Source organism: Centruroides vittatus, unplaced genomic scaffold, assembly GCF_030686945.1.
Source record: "Centruroides vittatus isolate TY-2023 unplaced genomic scaffold, ASM3068694v2 contig_603, whole genome shotgun sequence".
Lineage (NCBI taxonomy): Eukaryota > Metazoa > Arthropoda > Arachnida > Scorpiones > Buthidae > Centruroides > Centruroides vittatus.
The window spans coordinates 86,271-108,670 of NW_027122369.1; the positions used below are offsets into that span (position 1 = coordinate 86,271).

The following is a 22,400-nucleotide window of genomic DNA, read 5'->3' on the forward strand; positions in this document are numbered from 1 at the left end:
ATTGTTGTTATCTTACTATAAAATAGACTAGAAAATTTCACTAAAGTTACATTAAATAGTTTCTGCGCAGTCACTGTATCTGTATTTTTCTGTTAAATTCTAAACAACTAGTAGGTCATTAAAACATAATTTGAAAGAAACTGATCCATAATGATCAATTTATTTTACTTAGGACTATGTGACTTTCAAAGTAACTTTCAAACTTAGAATTAAGGGACGAAATGCTAGAATCACATTAATCAATCTTTTGTAAGCGATTTTATCGTCCTAATGTGTGAAGAAAGAAAACAATATTCTAGCACATATTACGAATTGAGAAAAAGTTACAACGTTCTCATCGCCTAAACCTCTGTTAGAATGACAGATCTAGTGCATGCAGTCAAACATCGTGTTTGTCTCTTTAGTCAGACACCCGTGACAGTAAGTATACGTTTCAAAATGGAACGAGAAATTATTTATTGTGACATCGTCACAATGCCAAGCTGCAATTTTTAATCACATTTTTAATTTACTTAATTTAAAATATATGTTCTGCACCTCAAATTAATAATGGCTGGCTTCAGTATATCATGTTTCCTTTAGCAATGGAGTTGTGCCAATGATCAATCTAATATCTTTCGAAAAAAAATAAATTGAAATTACGTGACTTCCAGTTGGCATCGAAAGTTTCAATATAGTTAAACGGAGCTTCCTGTCCCTGAGAATGTTAAACCTGGTCGCGAGTTTTATCTATCAGTCACCGCTCTTGACATTAGGAAAGACAGACGACAGGGAGAATTTATACGTCTACATTTTTTTTTTAAATTGCAGTACAATCACAGAACTGTAGCAGGCAGTGACTATACATTCTTTAAAGTAAAACTACGTATTTTTATAAAGGTTATTTGGCAACAAATTTTTTAATCTTATCTTGTAAAGAAAACATTGAAAGATTTTTTAATATAAACAACACTTTTACAATTACACTTCGACCTATTTAATCAACTCGAACTTTATGAATTAATTTATAAAAACTGATTCTTCTTATCACTTAAATTAAAAAAATCAGATGGCTTTACACACTTGAATGTAGTTAAGAATGATGATGCCGTTTAAAAAAAATTATGTGTAGAGAATAACCGTAACCACTGTACTTAATTTAATCATATACATTTAGTGAATTAAATAGAACTTATGTAAATAACAATTTATTTGCAGCATTGACTAAATTTTGATTACTTCTACGTACACATAATATCGAATTGAAGTAATTGGTCGCTAGCTTATTCTTAATATATTTATCAATTTTCACACAATTTATCGCTTTATATGTAGTCTAATATTTTAAGCATACAAAAATATGAAATGTTTTTATTATATCAGCAAAAAATCTTTCTCTCAATATCATAATTAAACTGTTTATTATTTCAAGGTTTTTTGAATATAAATAACTGAAAAAACCTTTACACTTTAACACGCTATTAGAATTATAAAATATGCAATAGACATATAGATTTAATGAATAATACTTTAGACGCAGTTTATAGCTCATCTTCACAAACGAGATATTAATACAGAATGGAGAAGAAGCAGAAGAGTAACCCATTCGATTCAGCTGGTGTTTTTTCTCGTGCGTTTTATTGGTATGTAAAATTATTTAAACATTTTAATAATTGTTTAGTAAAGTCTTTAATGATGTGACCTTAGTTCTGAACTAAAGCTGCAATTTTTTTGAAAAACAAAAGAAAAGTATAGGTATCGGTTAAAAATGATCTCTCTTAATATTTTTTACATTGTTGGACCCAGTACAACTTTAAACGTCGAGAAATGCAAAAAAACTTAGAGAGTTTTTCTTATATGTATGGGTGTTAGTGTATATGTATATGCAAGATACGACTTTGTTAACCCTGTCTGAAGCTTACTTACTTCTCTTTCTGCTTTCTGTCGAAAATTTTTGAGATTTTTCAAGGAGATTTGATTATTAGGAGAATTGATGCTATTAAATTGTGGTTATTAACGATCGAGGGGAACATAAAAAGGGTTGTGTCTCATATCTCGACTAAATTCAAAATTAATTTTTTATAACTTTAACTCTACTGTGAAAGCAAAGTTTGTTGTCATTTTATAATAACTAAAAATATAAATAAATGTTTTCAATAAAATGTCATAACAGGTGGCGTTATCAAATGTTACCGGGAAAGTTAAGCAACTCGTTTTTGTATTTGTATAATGTCATTAATTTTCATAAGTATGTCTATAAATTTTCTATCATTTTTGTATTAAATTCTTTTAATGTTACTGAACCGGAGAATCAGCAGCAAAACCTGCAGCATGCACAACATTGTGAAACTTTTATATCGATAATGTGTATTTTTTTATGTGTATTTGAGAAAACTCGGATAGATATAACTTTAAATATTTTCTGTGTCAAACAATTATAGATTGTTATAGTCGATATTGGGTGAGTTTGTACTCTATTACAATTTTTATTCAAAATATAGTTCAAAAGTCAACTTTATTATTTATCTATTGATATATATTTTACTAAACTTTATTTCTCCGTAAGATCTTATATAAATATCGATGGAGAAGAAAAATCAAAGTTTATATCAGGAATTTAAGTTAAGATATATTATGATGGCCTCGCATAATTATACCGTTATTTTCACTAAGATTAATTTTTTTCTGAGAATGACAAAAACATCATGTTTAATTTAGGTGATGGCTGGCTACTCATACAATAAAATATATTCCTGCATTGTAACGGAATTTGTCATTAACACATTGAATCATGTATTATCAGAATATAAATTTTTATATGCGATGTTACAAAGAACGAACGTCGATTTACGCATATTAATAATATTTCACACCTACATTTTTAACGCAATTTACTAAAAGAATGATTGGTAAGATTAAAGAATGGATTTTAAGAATGAAAAAAATTATTTACTTTTTGAGTTATATAAAATTAATATAGTAATATATATTATATTATTAAATAACAATAATATAATATATAAATTTAAAAGAAGAGAAAATATTTAACGCTAGAAAACTTCATTTAATTTACGTTTTGAATTTGTCATGATAAGAATTCAGTTGTTGACAATATGCATTGAATAATTTAAATATCGCTTATTCACGTGGTAATTAATCGGGAATTTTTGAAGGATGTTTTGTTTTAAAAATAGCTATGAGATAAATACGTTTAAAATAAGGGGTTTATAATTTATATTTAATGTATGAAATTACAATATATAATATAATTATATTAAAAATAATATAATTAAGTAATACAAATATATAATTCTAAAACCTGATTCTCTTTTTCACCTGTTGGCAGAGCCTTACAGTGTGCGTCCATGAGCCAATAGATGGCAGCGGGTGTAATAATAACATTACATCGTTGATGTTGGAGTTTATTTGTTTTCTTGAAATATTTGATTAATCATTTTCTCAACATTACCTTTTTTTCTTTGTACTTCTTTGATCTCTAGCTAGCATTTGGTTGGGGGTGTCTGCGCAACCAGTATGCTGCTGTGGGTGCTGCAGGAAATCGATCCTTCTCCACAATGCTCCTCCATTCCCCTCGATCCATGGCTGCCGCTTTTGCCTGCTTCAGATAAAGCCGTTGGTTCTTGAGGTCGTCTTCAATTTGTTTGGTCCACGTTTTCTTAGGTGCGGTGCGTTGGATTTTCCACATGGTAGGTCGCCGTCAAAAGAGCAGTTGGTGAGGTATTCGGTTAGTATCCATTCGGCCCAAATGGCCAAACCATCTCAGCCGTTGCTGTTGAATCTGCGTTTCAACAGCTGGTTGCTGTAGACGTCTGGCCCGGATGGCGTTGTTGGTATTACGATCCCAAAGGCAGGTACCAAGAATCTGTCTCAATCATCTCATTTGAAAGGTCTCAAGTTTGGCCAAATCTGTTTTGAGCAGGGTCCATGTACCAGCGTACGGAACAGGCGGACCTTGGTCGTCATGGTGATGTTATTTTTTTCCATGCACACCATTTGACTGAGGCAAATGCATGGGCTGCCTGTCCAATTTGGGTATGGGTTTCTTTCGAAGATGGCACTTTCCTCTCTTGGATCAGTGACCCAAGGTGGAACTCTTGTACCTGCTCAATTTGGACTCCATTGATGTAAATAGTAACTAGCAATCCATCCATTGTGTGCACTTTGGTTTTCTACACATTTATTTTAAGACCATAAGACTGAGCGATACTGGCGATATCATAAAGCGTGTCTGTGGCCATTGCATCGTTGTCAGCGAGAATGGCGCTGTTGTCGGCAAACATTAGATCAGTTAGAAAGTGGTCATACTCAAACTGGACATCACGTTTCCCATCAAACTTTTCTTATATTCTTTAATAGTAGGCCCTATTGTATTTTAAAAGTGAGCAGTTTGAAAATATTTCAAATCTTAACATATAAAGTAATAACTGTATCGAAGTAAACTAGTGAATAAGTTCAAACATTTTGAAGCATTACTCTTCCTCTTTTAGATTTTGATCTCGGTTATATTTTTTCATCGTATTTTTATGTACTGTTTAAGGCCAAATTGTGTTATAGAAGCTATAATAGTCAGCAATAACTGGAAACAAATAGAAGGCAGTAAAATAAGCTAATTAGTCAAATTAGGCAAAAAATAATTGATATCCAAAGTAAACATCTGAAATGTAGAAAGATATTTCGCAAAGTAAAACTTACAATACACAAAATAAAAGCCAAATTTCCTTTCTGGAGCTCTTCTTTGATAAATATGAGCTTGGCGCTTCAAAGCGATACCATATGCGCTTTACTATCTAGGGGCGACTAACTAGAATTCTTCGGTGAGTTTTATAAACTCGGCCACTGTTGTAACTCACATTAATAAAAACTTTTTGAAAGTGTAGAGCATGTCGGGTGAAATGAGCATAACATTTTTTTAACCAAACGGCCTTTATGGGTTAAATGAAACGAAAAACGGTGGGCTGGGAGTTTTCCAAACGAAGAGTTAGACTGAGCAAAATGATCGCATATAGAAATGTTGGTACACATTCAATGAGAGGTTGAACAAATGAATGATAAAAAGATGTAGCAGGGCAAGTGAAAGTGGTCCGAAAGATGTTGGCCCCTCGCATGGGTTAGGATAGTTTTGTTATTAAATATCTATAGAGGAAACGAGTAAGGCCAAGATGTGGTGCGAACAAGCTAATCGCATAACCACATAATTAGAATGTTTTTCTTTGGGACGTTTGAAACATCGTAAATGTTTATCGGTTACGATTTTTTCACGTCCCAAGTTTTCAGGTGATATGCAGAAACATTCTGGATATCATTTTAATTAGTTAAAACGAATTCTCTATTGAGTGGATGAGAGGGTGCTGTGGTACTCCTGGGAATGAAAGAGCTGATCAGCTGGCATTGGCAGCTGCCGACATTCATGACATCTTACCTGGCTATTGTGTTCTTGCAGCCGTGAAAATTAGAATTTTTTTTCTTAAGGAGATAATTCAGGTTTCGCAGCAAAAATGAGAATCTGTTCCTGATGCTTCTTTTCAGGAGCTATCTTGTGAAACTTAAAATACAAGCAAAGAATATGCATTAGCCCTACAGCCAGTCTTTTGCCTGATAACAAATATATCTACATCTTGCTAAAGGAACTTATCAAGCAGTAACTTTGAAAAGACGAGCATTCAGTAAGTAACTTTATGTGAAACTATGTGGGGATGCACGCATTGTTTGTTGATTGTTTTGTATCTTTTGTTTTTCTGTTCACATGTTATACTTAAACTTTCTGAACTTGTTCTTGTTTGGTCATCACTCGACACGATTCATAATTCGGGTTCTATAATTTGTTTTGTCTGCTATAAGAACGCGACATTATATTTGACTGTTTATATCTTAATGTCGGAATCTTACCATTTACAAGCCAAAAGGCAACTTTTTATTTTATCTCACCTTTCACCACGGTGCCAGGTAAACAAATAAAGATTATCTGTGTGTATGAGTGTCCATGATTGCTTCGTTGGTCCTAACGTAACCTCGTTTTTATGTTTTAGTTTTAATGCTGGTTTTTGAAAAGCTCTTGAATAAGAAAATCCCATTTCTTCAATGACTGTTTTTACTGTTATCTGCCACATAATAAAAGCTGCTTTGTTCACTTTCTATTCGTCTCTTTTTATGTACATTTCAAATTTTGAAATAATTTCTTTGGTGTCCTGACTTAATGCTTTGCTATCTTCTCTTCATGTCCAGTGTGTTTCCCTGTTATACTGCTGCTGGTTTAAATATATTTAAACCGAATTTTAGATAGAGCTGACTGTGAATTATCCAAATTTCTCGCAACACTCCATGTTTAATTGCTTTTGTTAATATGTTTCGCAATCCTTCTCATTGTTTTAATGAATTGTCATGGTTTTCCCTTCCACGTGCATGATTTTCATGACTTTATGACATTCACCCTTGGAAGTCAGTGTTGATATCTGAGATGTGGAGACTCTTGTGAGTTAGGATCTGAACATGTCTTGGTTTCTATATTATTATAAAAAATAACGCATAATTAAAATTGGATATATTTATTGTAAATTACATAGAATAAAATCGGGTAGTACCGGATACCTAAGCTTCTCCTACATTATAAAAAAAATGTTACAACTCAATTGGTTCAGATTACATTTCATACAAAACTTAATTGTGTTATAAAAACACCTGTTAAAATTCACTTTTTAAGATAAAAATATTAATCATTTTTTACTCTTTGTACAGTCATTACATTTTTGCCAAGTTTAATTTTAGACAGTTGTATCGGACACAAGAAAAATCTGCAAGAAGAGAATTACTTTTGATTTCACAAACAACTTGTTATTTTAGGCAGAGTGATTATTGAGAAATTTATAAAAGTACAAATTACAGATCGTAAAAGTAAGTTAATACATGATAAGAAAGTGGTATAAATGAGAAAAAATTAAAAGTTATCAGTCTGAAAATTAAAAAATTCGTTTTAATGACAAATGCATTTCGTGTTTAATTTTTGGTAATGCAAACATCACATTCATAAAAATATTTGTTTTCTTCAAGATCAGCACAATTTTTGTGAGCCCAACCTTTACAAATCCTACACTGAATCTAGACTTCTTCAAAGGATTCACCACAGATGATGCTGTGAGTCTCTTAGTGTTCTTTCTTTTCTTGAACTGATTTGGCCTATTTACTGTTTTCTTTCTTGTTTCTCTTTGTGTGGACGATTTTCCCCAGCAGGTTTCTCCTAACTGCATAGATTCTTTTTTTTTCTTGTTTCTTTCCTTTATTCTGCTGTAGTTTTCTTGTAAAACAGAAACATTCCGTGAGAATATAATTCTTATCAACCTTAAACTGTTTCCGATACAACTCATAACAATACAAACCGCAACATTGTTGGCCGAACAACACGAAACATCATAGATCAAAACATCACTTACCACGTACGTATTAATAAGCTTACGGAGATTCCCGCCTACAAGTTAAAGAACAATAAATGTTGTTTTCAACAATAAACAAAAAAACAACTTATTCTCATTTTCAGGCAAGCTATGACAACCAGATATCATCGGCCGGATGGCCGAGCGGTCAAGGTGGCAGCCTACTGCTCTGGGGCACCCGGGATCGAATCCGATCGAGTCGAATAATCCCCAGGAATTTTTCGGGGGGTGGTCTGTTTGGATATGTCAGGCCCCGTCCCTCACCACCCGGTCGCCCCATTGTGGGCCTGGCCGAATCCATAGTGAGCCTTCTAAAAGAGGCCCTCTTAGTGCCCACAGGGAGAAAAGAGTTTAAATAAATAAATAAAAAAAAAACCAGAAATCATCTTCGTTCACTCAAAATACTATTAAAACTATCAAATATTCTGCCACGTGTCAACAACACTACTGATTGACTAAATATAGTGAGAATCTGAACTTTCCTTATTCACCCAAACATGCTGGTGTCTTCACAGGTTCTGAAACCTGCAGCAAATGTTAAAAATAACGCTTGTCCGATACTACCCGACAGTACTACCCGACCTTCCCCTGTACTTAATATTTGATTTACTGCAAAGCATGGAGTGAGCAAAGTTCAATATAATTCTGTAAATATGGCAGATGAAAGCAAAATTCATCGAAACCCAAGAGAAACAAATTTTTTTTTACTAGCTTATCTACATAATTTTCACTGTACATACATTGCTGTATGATATTTACATACAAACTGACCACAATCATTGCAAATATAAAGCATTTTTATGTCTTTTTTTCTTATACTGTAGGTTACACTGCCTTTTGTGCCTTGAAATAGATATACAAATATCACTCTACTGATTAATTCGTATTTTTAAAACAAATCCACACACTTCTGTTTCGGGTTCTTGTGTTTGTATGAAGGTTTGGTTGTTGTATTGTACTTTCACATTTAGAAGAAACAAGTAGACATTCAACATTAGGAAAGACTTTTTTTCCTTCTCTGAATTGTTTTTTCTGTCGTCTAAGTATATACCGATGCATTTATTGTGGCTATGTTTACCATTCAATAAAGCAGTCATGTTCTACTTATGGGCATGTTTGGGCTTAATGTTAGGTACAGATTTAGCAGAAGTTTTCTCTGCATTATCAGCACATAAAACACAGCGGCAAGATCGCCTATGAATTCAAAAACTGCATGATTTCACTCACATTTTCTACAAGCTTTAAAATCAATAAAAATATGTTATTTGTTTTGTTTCATCTTACAGAAATCCATAAATTTATGATATTATTAATGTTTTTTCCTTCAATAAGGCATCAATCATGTTTTGTAAATTCACGCGATGAGTGTCAAATATTCTTGAGCATTCTCTTGCATAAGCACCATTTTTGCAGAAACAGTTGGCAGCAAGCTTTTTGGTTGACAGAAACATATTTCAATTTCATTTCTAACACAGCATAAACTCAATTGGCTGAAATTATTATATTGTTGAATTCTTATAAGCATTCAGACTTAAGTCACTTGACCACTCAGCAGTGAGCGACGTACATATATGTCAAGGGAGATCGTGTGGCAGTGGTGAGCGACTTATATATCCGCAAAAACATTCATATAAAATACCTGGACCATTTCGTAAAGTCGTAGAATATTCATGAAGAGTTGGACTCTACAACTTTCTTTTGGAATATCCTTTAGTTTTTGAGAAATTACAATAAAAGAGAGAAAATTAAAATAAATATGAAAGTGTAGAGGGTCATCTATGGACATAAATCGAATTTAAACATCCCGCCATCATCTGATTGGTTAAAAAAATTAATGTTCCTAATTGGATCGAGTCAGAAGAAAGTAGGTGTCACTTCTGTAAATCACGCTATCACGAGAGCTCCGATGCAACCTGGAAAAGCGACAGCCTATATCATCAGTCTAACAATCTTTGTCTGACCCACTTTTTGTGAAATCAACATTAGAGTAAAACGTAGTGTGAGATCTAGAAATCCCCTTGACATAAAATTATAAAAAACTAGCTGACCCGGCCACGCGTTGTTGTGGCTCAAAATGTATCTTTATAATCCGGATATAATCCGAATATAATACGACTTATAATAAAATTGTTCCCTATATCGAATCGAAAATTTTCCTATTATAAACATCCTGCCTAAAAACGGTCCTGGACGAGAAAATGTGCGTCCCCGGCCGTATAACTGTTAACTATCCATTGTTCTTACGCTGAGTACAGATCATCTTGCAACTTAAGTTTATAGTTAGCGCCCGAATTCGCCGTGTTGTTTCCAATCCCGGGAACACCTATGGCCTAAGCACATGCACGTGACCAACTTTCCCAGCAAAAAGCTATATAAGATGCTTCCTCCCCCCCCTGTGGGGAATTAATCATCGATTTAGATCGAGTCGCGATCTCGTCCATTTTTGTCCTTCCTGCCCAAGGGAATATTTTACGTTGTGCCTCAAGAGTTACCGATCCTTCTCTTCAAAAGAATTACCGATCCTTGTGACCGACAGAATATTGGAAATACTGATTGTCTAAGAGGTATGGAACCCACTTATGTGAACTCTCTCTCTCCCTTCGCGTGATAGGGATATATAGCTTTTTATATGTCACCCCTTTTATGTCAGATTTTTGTAACGTATATTTTGTTTTCCATTAAATCGTTGTTATCCTGTTAAATGGTGTCTTGTTTGCTCGAATATTCGCTTATCGCCTTACCACGACTCCACCTTCCCTCCTACACTCGACCGGATAAAAAGTAGTCCCGTCCCTACGGGATCCCTACCGGCAAATAAGCCATCCCTGACACGTGTGCAAGTCCCTCCGACTTGTTAGCCGAAATTAGACAGAGGACTGACCTCGTCGTCCCTCCTCGGTACCCACAGTAGTAAGACGTAGTAATTTATAGTAAAACGGTTTTTTATAATATTCGTAGTAGTTTGTAAAGTTTGCAGAAAAATATAATTGTAATAAACAATAAAAAATAATTTATTTATTTTTCAGTTGGCTTTTCCCAATAATAATCAAAGGAACAAGACGCGTTTTAACAGAAGAAGATTTATACGAAATTTCCAAATTTCATACTTCAGAGTATCTTGGAAATATGCTTCAGAAGTAAGTGAACCAACTTCTTATGTTTATTCTGATTAAACCGAACACTTGTCTAAACTAGCCAAAAGAGATAATAAGTATATTATTCTGTTAAATCACAAGTACTCCCACCACATGTAATTAAACTGTGATTACAAATAACTTAGTTTTTGGGTTTTTACTTGTGACCTAGATAATTGTTATGAAAATGAATTGGTTGAAATATTAAGCAATTATGATTGTCCATTACACAGTTTTGTTATATTATGTAATTGGTTAATCTTTATCTATGTGCACCGTCATGGCAGAATGTGCGTTCTAACATAACCTAACATATTCTAATAAATTACCAAAATCCTTTTTCTATATTATTAATTACAGTCAAACCTGTTTTTATGCGCTCTTTTTATGTGCGATTTTTATTTGTGCGATTTTTTTAATGCGAATTTTTAATTTGTGCGGTATAGTTGGCGACTAGTCTCGTGCGATTCGTCATGTCTTACGTTGACTTATTATAGCTAAATAAACTTATTATAGCATAAATGCACTTATTATAGTAATATTATTGCATGAATATGCGAAAAATGAAATAATTTACTTTTTAAGTCAACAAAACACCACCTGGACAAAAATATGTAAAACAGACGATAGACCAGACGATGCAGTCAAGTGATGACATCTGTTGTCAATAAATTCTATTTCGTACGGTTTTGAGTTATTTTCTATGTGAGACTTCAATTAAAAAATATTTTTTAATTGTGTCGCGAAAACTGTTATTTACAGCCATTCGTGAAGTTTCGTGAGATTTTTTTTATGCGTTTTTTTTTATGCGGTCCCTATCCCCCGCATAAAAACAGTTTTGACTGTATTTGAGTTATTTTACATATTTTATACATTAGTAATTTTGGTAATTTATTAGAATATGTTAGGTTAGGTTAGAATGTGCATCTCACCGCCATGACAGCACACATAAGTAAAGATTAACCATATACAGTAAGACCCCGCTTAATGTCAGGGGGATGCGTTCCTAGATGACAAAGCACTAAGCGAAACAGCGTTAAACGAGACCATTTTAACATAGAGTAGAGATAGGGCAACACGTGACCAAAAAATAAGCAAATTTCCTATAAATTTATGTTATTTTTATATAAATTTTTGCATAATAGTATATGTTAAATAACATATAAACATATGCGCACAAAAAAATTAAGTTAATTTTTTGTTAAGGTCCTGGGTTTTCTGAAATTCTTGTTTTTTTGCAATGAAGACGTGTAGTTTCATTGATCGCTTTCTTTTCCTTTCTTTAAGCAAATGTCAATAACAGAAGATTCCATCCAAAATGCCTCATTTTGCTTTAGTATCCTATCAAAATCTGGATCATGCGCTACAATTTAATCAACAATTTCTGTTATCATTATCAAACTTTTACTAAGGAAAACTGTAGAGAAATGTTTTGGGTTTGTCTTCAGAATCTCTATTCTCCAGTTCTACATGAATTCCTTGTTCTACCAGTTCTTGAAGTTGTCGTTAGTGAGGCTCTTACCAGAAACCCCAACTCCCCAATATCCTGCTCGTCTACATCTTCTGTATCGAGTAAGTTGACAAGTTTTCAACCTAACGATACAGCGATAGGCTCTTCTCAATGAGAATTCTTGGATACCTCCAGCCATAACTTCTTCCACATTCTGTTCATGCATTTATCAGTTAGTTTTTCAAAGCGAAATCGATATTTCCTATGGCATCCGTGATATTATATTTTTTTCCAAAATTGCACAAAACAATCATAGATTTAAGGGAAGTACAGCGCTATGACGAACTGCCACCTTTTGTTGATTGGTTCGTATTTGGGAATAATCGTATTATGTATGAATCACTGAAATACCGTGTTATATTGAATCAGTGTTAAGAAAGGCAGCATTAAGCAGGGTCTTACTGTAATTATATTAAAAATTTCAATTATTTTTATAGAAAATATTTTTACACATTTTATGCTGGAGGTGAAGACACATTTTCAGCTATAACAAATAAGGCACTAAGAGTATGTTTTGTATGCAATATGCAAATACTTTAGTTATAGTCTCACTCATTTTTGTGACTGTGAATTAAGTTCATGCAGTTTGTTAAACAGAACAGTAGAGAATAACTTTCTATTCTATGTACTGCATTTGAAGACACTTTTTCATTCCAGATTTAAAATTATTTCACAAGATACAATTACATTTTTGCAAATTGTATATAACTGCTTTTATTTATTTATTTTTTTTCAAAAAATGACCATGTAAATTTTTAAATTATTACACCGTTTTGTCAGACGATAATAGATTATAAACATTCATTAAATTCTAAGTACTTGCCATTCTTTATATTTCTTGTCAACGTGATTGCCTATATCCATACTATATAGAAGAGGGAAACGGTTGTTATGTGTATAAATTAAAGTAAAATTTGCTAAAATATAACAAAATTATTTAAATTGCATATTTTTTAATAAACATTCTGCATATTTTATTATCTAATATAACATAATCAAAAGGGACTGCTGTATCTCAAGTCCATAAAGCTCTAGAAGACTTTTATAATCAGGGAAAAATTTAGAATGCACGTTTTGTAAAAACTAATTACAATATTTGAGATTTTTATTCAAAACATAAATAACAGTATTGCATTTTGTTAATGATTTTTTTAAATGCTAATTTCTAAAACTGATATTATTTTGTGGGTAGTAAAAGAGAGTATTTTTGTAAGTTCCTTATGGGTTTGGCAGGGTTAAAATTGATGCAACCATTGTGGTAATATTCAGATGGTATCCTGAAAACACCTTGGTGTTTACTGAATATGTGTAGATTAACCTCTTAACAGTGGAACAGTCGGTCTCGGCTCTACCAGTTAGTTGTGGAGATAAACCGTGGGAATTTTTTTAAGAATTTTCCCACGCGTTTTTCTCGTTTCCGTTTAGGAAAAAAAATTTTTAAACAGTTACGTCTTGTAAAGAAAAAATCGTTCTTTATTATCACATAATTTTTTTATATATGAATTTTTTTCGCGGTAACTTTTTGCTAAAAATTTTTTTTTCAAATTTATATTAAATTCTTTTTTGATTTTCCATCCGATACGATTTTTTCAAAACTTTTGAATTTATTTTCAATTTTATAAAATTTTTTAAAGTTTTAAGCATTTAAGTAATGACGATTTTTCCAACCTGCGAATCAAATTCAAGAAAATGTAATTGACAGTTAACGAATTTCATCCACAACAATAGAAGACGTAAAGGTTGTTATGACTACAACTGGCGGCCTTTCCCCCCAGACTGAAATGTGGGTGAAGGTCGTCTCGTGTTCTACTTTCTGTAGAAGTGACGTAATCATTGTAAATAAAAAAAAATTTCAGTATATCTTTTATTTAAAGTTTTAAAATTCCTTGTTCAAATTTACACCGAAATATTAAAGCGGATTAAAATATTAGCATTTTGTAAATAAACTTACTTTACATATAATAAATTTAAATGAATTAATCTATAAGAAACAACAAAACAATAAAGAAATGTAGAAATATTTTTATATTCATCTTCACATTTATAACATATGTTATCGTCATTGACCGATATTTAATTTTAAAAACAATTTTCACAATTGGCATGCATCAGAAAAAGAAAGCATAACTTCCCTAAAACACACTTCATTGAGAAGGTCCGCTTCACTCTGAAAAAGCCGACAGTTTTATGTCAGAAATCCAATGTGTGACCTACTTTCTCTAACGTAGTAAAACAAAGTAAGTTGCAGTACAACAATACACATAAACATAAATAAATTAGTAGCCCAATAATACATACTTTCATGTAAATCCATATGTTATATCCAAAAGTCAGTTTTCCCAAATTGTCGAAAAATAAATTATTTTCAACTTTTCTTTCTGAATTTAGAATTAATTCACAGTAAACTTTATGCCTTAAAATATCCATTGCAATCAACGCAAAGTGTATGAATCCACGTAATAAAAAATTATCGCAGTGAACTTCGAAAAAACGAGAAACACAGAATTATTAAACCGCACTCTACAGAATCTGGCGCGAACTGTCGTATACAATAAACAAAACGAAAATGCTCTTGTTCAATGTCATCAGGTGACAAAAAGTTTTTAAATAAACGCTAAAAGTTTTAAAGAATTCTTTCACAAAAACCGAGGAATTTTATTAATACACAATAACTAAATCTGTTTAAAAAAGGTTAATAATTTTCCATTATAATTATGCAAATTAGATATAAAAAAGATCATCGCGCAAATTCTCCCGCGAACCATGGATGACTCTTACGTCATCTGGATTGAAGTTTCCTGCAAAATACTGAAAATTTTTATATAATTATTTTACTAATTCAGCCAAATTTAAATAATATAAAATGTCTAGATCTGTTAAATAATAATTAGTGATGTACTATCATTAATATGCAAATTAGATATGACAAAGATCACTGTGGAAAAATTCCCGCCAAGATAAAAATAGCTTTCGGTCACGTGATCACCAAGAAATACGCCTTAAATTTAATGTTTGTGTACAAATTAATACATTTTAACTAATGTCATCGTTTAAAATTTAATGTTTCTGTAAAAATTAGTAAATTGTAACAAATTTCATCAAAGACAACAGAATAATTTTCAGCTCATAAAAACTCTACAATAAATGATTATTTCTTCGAAAGACGTCGATATGCACGAATAAATAATAAATATGCAATAATGCTTTTATCCATTTTAAGTGGATATTGTAAACATTAAGCTATTTAATTTGTTCGGCTTTTATAATTTAGTTTCCGAATATTTTACTGTGAAATTCCATTTAGTAAACAGAAACAAAAACAAGCTATTAATTATAAACAGGACAATAGAATAATTTTTACGTAAATTGAGTGATAATACAGAAAAAAACAAATTATATCAAAGATGGGGACAAACAAGCTTACATCCCCAGAACAGAGCTTATAATTTGTTGCCAATTCCAGCCTGTTCCTACTTTGACTGTTTTATGTTGGTAAAAACTTATTTTTTTAAAATAAAAGTACTTTGTTGTTAGTGAAGAAAGATAAAAGTATCGAAATATAATATTCAGAATTAAAAATATTGATGTATGTCCATATTAGAAATGTATATATTTTCCGATATTAGAAATAATATCACGAAAAAAACATTATATAAGTGAAATACGGCTATAAACAATTTCTTTCTGTCAAATAAATTACGGATTAAACAGGCTTAGTTAGAAAAATTCAATCGCGAATAACTGACTTTAAATATACAGAGGATACAGTATGCTTGTTATGTGATAGTATTTGCGTTTACAAATTAACAGAATTTTCCTTTTTTTTACACATTATTATGCTATAATCTAGAAAACTATGTTTAATAATAAGACATACTACGAAAGGGTAAGAAAGGAACGTCAGTCATTGTAACTAATGTATTATTGAAAGTTTCATTCATATAGATAATTAATTTTATCAAGATACATTTCTCCAAAAGAAAATTATCGATATTTATCGTAAATATAAGTAAATTTTATTATAATTTAGATAAAAACTCATTTTTTCCCCACGCATGGCTTCTTTCCCCTCCCTCTTACTCCTATACTTGGAACATTCCATTTCATAATTTGATGTAATAATAACGTTTAAAATGATTCTAAATAAAATATTGACACTTAAAGTAGGTTAATATAGGCCTATATTGTCACGAGTCTCAGGTGTATTCATAAAAATGTAATAATCTATACAATAATACTTTCTCACATGCTCCATGTGTTAAAGTTTGCAGCTGTAATTGAAGGTAATATATAAAGAAACAAAATGTTTATATTATCAATAGTTATAAAAGATATCTTATTTTCACGTAGAAAAACAAAATAAGACAGAAGAAACAGACAATCACACGATATCTCTATCCAGGACATTCTATAATTGATTTCAAATTTCTAATGTCGACATACATGAATATTTTTGTGTGTGTGAATATTATATTTCGATACTTTTATGTTTCTTCACTAAGAACATCTTAAAACATTAACTTTTTACCAACAAAAAACAGTCAAAGTAGAAACAGGCTGAAAATAACAACGAATTATAAGCTCTGTTCTGGGGATGTAAGCTTGTTTGTCCCCATCTTTGATATAATTTGTTTTTTTCTGTATTTTCACTCAATTTACGTAAAAATTATTCTATTGTCCTGTTTATAATTAATAGCTTGTTTTTGTTTCTGTTTACTAAATGGAATTTCACAGTAAAATATTCGGAAACTAAATTATAAAAGCCGAACAAATTAAATAGCTTAATGTTTACAATATCCACTTAAAATGGATAAAAGCATTATTGCATATTTATTATTTATTCGTGCATATCGACGTCTTTCGAAGAAATAATCATTTATTGTAGAGTTTTTATGAGCTGAAAATTATTCTGTTGTCTTTGATGAAATTTGTTACAATTTACTAATTTTTACAGAAACATTAAATTTTAAACGATGACATTAGTTAAAATGTATTAATTTGTACACAAACATTAAATTTAAGGCGTATTTCTTGGTGATCACGTGACCGAAAGCTATTTTTATCTTGGCGGGAATTTTTCCACAGTGATCTTTGTCATATCTAATTTGCATATTAATGATAGTACATCACTAATTATTATTTAACAGATCTAGACATTTTATATTATTTAAATTTGGCTGAATTAGTAAAATAATTATATAAAAATTTTCAGTATTTTGCAGGAAACTTCAATCCAGATGACGTAAGAGTCATCCATGGTTCGCGGGAGAATTTGCGCGATGATCTTTTTTATATCTAATTTGCATAATTATAATGGAAAATTATTAACCTTTTTTAAACAGATTTAGTTATTGTGTATTAATAAAATTCCTCGGTTTTTGTGAAAGAATTCTTTAAAACTTTTAGCGTTTATTTAAAAACTTTTTGTCACCTGATGACATTGAACAAGAGCATTTTCGTTTTGTTTATTGTATACGACAGTTCGCGCCAGATTCTGTAGAGTGCGGTTTAATAATTCTGTGTTTCTCGTTTTTTCGAAGTTCACTGCGATAATTTTTTATTACGTGGATTCATACACTTTGCGTTGATTGCAATGGATATTTTAAGGCATAAAGTTTACTGTGAATTAATTCTAAATTCAGAAAGAAAAGTTGAAAATAATTTATTTTTCGACAATTTGGGAAAACTGACTTTTGGATATAACATATGGATTTACATGAAAGTATGTATTATTGGGCTACTAATTTATTTATGTTTATGTGTATTGTTGTACTGCAACTTACTTTGTTTTACTACGTTAGAGAAAGTAGGTCACACATTGGATTTCAAAATTCTGTTAATTTGTAAACGCAAATACTATCACATAACAAGCATACTGTATCCTCTGTATATTTAAAGTCAGTTATTCGCGATTGAATTTTTCTAACTAAGCCTGTTTAATCCGTAATTTATTTGACAGAAAGAAATTGTTTATAGCCGTATTTCACTTATATAATGTTTTTTTCGTGATATTATTTCTAATATCGGAAAATATATACATTTCTAATATGGACATACATCAATATTTTTAATTCTGAATATTATATTTCGATACTTTTATCTTTCTTCACTAACAACAAAGTACTTTTATTTTAAAAAAATAAGTTTTTACCAACATAAAACAGTCAAAGTAGGAACAGGCTGGAATTGGCAACAAATTATAAGCTCTGTTCTGGGGATGTAAGCTTGTTTGTCCCCATCTTTGATATAATTTGTTTTTTTCTGTATTTTCACTCAATTTACGTAAAAATTATTCTATTGTCCTGTTTATAATTAATAGCTTGTCTTTGTTTCTGTTTACTAAATGGAATTTCACAGTAAAATATTCGGAAACTAAATTATAAAAGCCAAACAAATTAAATAGCTTAATGTTTACAATATCCACTTAAAATGGATAAAAGCATTATTGCATATTTATTATTTATTCGTGCATATCGACGTCTTTCGAAGAAATAATCATTTATTGTAGAGTTTTTATGAGCTGAAAATTATTCTGTTGTCTTTGATGAAATTTGTTACAATTTACTAATTTTTACAGAAACATTAAATTTTAAACGATGACATTAGTTAAAATGTATTAATTTGTACACAAACATTAAATTTAAGGCGTATTTCTTGGTGATCACGTGACCGAAAGCTATTTTTATCTTGGCGGGAATTTTTCCACAGTGATCTTTGTCATATCTAATTTGCATATTAATGATAGTACATCACTAATTATTATTTAACAGATCTAGACATTTTATATTATTTAAATTTGGCTGAATTAGTAAAATAATTATATAAAAATTTTCAGTATTTTGCAGGAAACTTCAATCCAGATGACGTAAGAGTCATCCATGGTTCGCGGGAGAATTTGCGCGATGATCTTTTTTATATCTAATTTGCATAATTATAATGGAAAATTATTAACCTTTTTTAAACAGATTTAGTTATTGTGTATTAATAAAATTCCTCGGTTTTTGTGAAAGAATTCTTTAAAACTTTTAGCGTTTATTTAAAAACTTTTTGTCACCTGATGACATTGAACAAGAGCATTTTCGTTTTGTTTATTGTATACGACAGTTCGCGCCAGATTCTGTAGAGTGCGGTTTAATAATTCTGTGTTTCTCGTTTTTTCGAAGTTCACTGCGATAATTTTTTATTACGTGGATTCATACATTTTGCGTTGATTGCAATGGATATTTTAAGGCATAAAGTTTACTGTGAATTAGTTCTAAATTCAGAAAGAAAAGTTGAAAATAATTTATTTTTCGACAATTTGCGAGAACTGATTTTTGTTTGGATGTAAATGAAGGCATGTAAATTTATTTGTGCATATAATTATCTAGTTCTAATTTCGAAACATTTATGGCATTTAGTGTTTATAAGCGTGTTATTTAGACATGTCTACCAATTTAGTGCTAAAACGTAGAACTACGTCAAAGAAGAATACAAACTTTAATTAGCAAGTAGTATCTTTATTAGAAAACTTATTTGTTGGTAGATTTTTTTACATTTAAAGTGTAATTAGATGAAACTAAATGGATGTGAACATAGAAAGTTGAATATGGCAAGAGTAATAGATAAAACTATTATTACATATTACTCGATCAGAAAAATTTATACTTGAAGAATTTTGTTTTGATAATTATTGCCTAGGGTTTATGTCGAAAATATTTTTCAGTTATATTTGTAATTACAGTTAATTCAAATAGTAATGGCGCTTAAATATTTATAGAATTAATTGAAGTTTTCGAATTTTGTTTTGAGGAAACTGAGGAAGGCAAGAGTATCTACAGTTGTATAATGAACTGAATTTAAGTAAATTAGGTGACTTTGTATGTTCCGATGTAGTTTTTTATAATATTACGATATACGAACTTTCGATTTTGTAAATTGTATTATACTAAAAAATAAAGTTTTTCGTTATTCTCCTACTTAATGATGTATTTATAATGTTTCTGAACTAAATAATACTTATTAAATTGAAATCCAAGCTTTACAAAGTACTATGAATATTAGAGAAGACCGTTTTACTATAAACTACTACGTTTTACTACAGCTTACTCCAATGTTGATTCTACGAAAAGTAGGTCAGACAAGGACCGTTAGACTAATGACGTAGGCTGTTTACTTTTTCCGGTCGCATCGGTGCACTCCCGATAGCGTCATTTACAGAAGTCACACCTACTTTTTTCTGACGCGAGCCAATTAGGAATATTAATTTTTTTAACCAATCAGATGACGGCGGGAGATTTAAATTCGATTTATGTCGATAGATGGCCGTCTAAAATTTCATATTTATTTTAATTTTCTTTCTTTTATTGTAATTTCTCGAGAACTAAAGGATATTTCAAAACAAAGTTGGAGAACCCAACTACTCGTGAAAATTCTACAACTTCACGAAATGGTCCAGGTATTTTATAAGAATTTTTTAACGGCTATTTCTGTCCCTCACCACTGCCACTCGATCGCCTTGGACGGCTATTTCTGTCCCTCACCACTGCCACTCGATCGCCTTGGACGGCTATTTCCGTCCCTCACTGTTAAGAGGTTAAGATTATTTTCACTTTTTGTACAATTTTAAGAGAGAAAGAGAAAGAGAGAATAACCCCAATTTATCATTAATGATTGTGAAAAATTACACCTCTTTTATTTATCATGTAAATTTTTCGAAAAACTAAGGGAGTGATGTGAGAGTCAGGATATTTATTAATTAATTAGCGTGGAAAATATATCTAGTTTTTTAAAGTTGTTTACGAAAAAGAAAGATACAGTGTCATTTTTTACGAAAAAAAGGAAATCGACTTCCATCCTTATGACCTTATCGCCAAGGTTTGACAAACATCTGTTTACCTACCCCTCTGCCTGGCCCCATACATCCCATTAGTAACCGAAAATACTTTTACGCTATTGCTCAGAAAATACAATAAAAAAAGCAATTTTCCTGCCATTCGATTTAGTTCACGAAAAATTCGAACATGCCATAGGAGACTCAGTTCATCACTATAATTGGCCACAATTGACAGCAGTCTACAGAAAAAGAGATTTGCCATAAACAACGGCAGCCAGTAGAAACCCGACATCGCCATAGAACAGGCGTGTCAAACACATAGTTCACCAATACATAGGTTGCGGCCCGCCGAGACTTTTTAAAAATTTTTAAATATCAAACTTTGGTGCTTGAAGTTGGAGAGTTTGAACTTTTTGGTTGACGCTGGCATCAAGTGCGGTTGCATCATCGCTTAGGACGTCGCACGCTGGCGCGAGGCATCAAATGAAACGCGACGACTGTAGCCGAACAGAGATAAAAACACGAGACAATCAGAAACATAATAGAACGCAGAGTGATCTAATCCGGCACATGACACATGTTTATGTGGTCGTCAGCCATACTGATATTTGTATATTTGTACATATTTTATTATATTGTGTTAAGCTTAGGAATCTTTCTTTGTTTTAACTGTCTAGAAATTTCCTGTCCAACTCTTTTTCCCTTGGGTGAGGTCATTGATTCTGAGAAGTGAAGTGGGAAAACAAAGGAGAGGAGAGGCCCTGGGGTCACGGGAACCAGGAGTGAGAAACTTTTGCTTCGAACTCCAGAGAGAGAAGACGTAAAAAGATAGTGCTCCAAGGAGAAAGAGGCTGGGGACTACGTGGAGCCGCTCATATTCCAATAATAAGAACGTTCCATAAAAGAACTTAGAAAGGAAGATATTGATAGAACACCAAGTTTGAGGTGTAGAGAAGGAAGGAACAAAGAAACAACTGTTCAGAGGAAAGACTGAGACAGTGACCCATCCAAAACCATGAGGCCGACAAATCCCGGGTATTTTCTTCTTCCTCTTCTTACTATTCTTAGATACTTATTTTTTCTGCTTCTTTCTCTTTAGTTATAAATTATAGTTATAAGTCAATTTGCGAATATTTGTCGCATCACGTGGAATCGATTGCTCAGAAAAAAAAATCCAACGCGCACTGTATAATACTCCTGTTTTGCTTTGTAAGTTGGGATCAACTGATAAAAACCAGTTCAAGGCAAGACTAAAGTACTTGTTAAAGAAGGAATCTGCAACTTGTAATTTTTGTGTTATTCTGTTCGCAGAGTATCATCATTGTCAGAATTAGAATTATCTGGACATACGATTTCCGCCTATTCTCTATTTTCAAACGAGCAACGCTGGACATTGGAGAAACAGCCATTGGGTTCGAAAGCAGAATCATTGATTGGCCACGTATCATCTTCGGACCTCCGACAGAGCTACGAAGCTGTGATTGGTCAACCAATCCTATCTTCAATCCATATAAAAA

General features: G+C 31.6%; 1 protein-coding gene across 1 annotated transcript in view; it reads left to right on the forward strand.

Moving 5' to 3' along the window:
- Nucleotides 1-22,400, forward strand: part of LOC136979335 (ATP-binding cassette sub-family C member 4-like) — a 60,742-nt gene that overhangs the window by 23,159 nt on the left and 15,183 nt on the right. Inside the window, exon 2 of the mRNA XM_067275282.1 lies at nt 10,451-10,561. Coding sequence (XP_067131383.1) covers nt 10,451-10,561 — 111 coding nt within the window. The remainder of the gene's footprint in view (nt 1-10,450; nt 10,562-22,400) is intronic.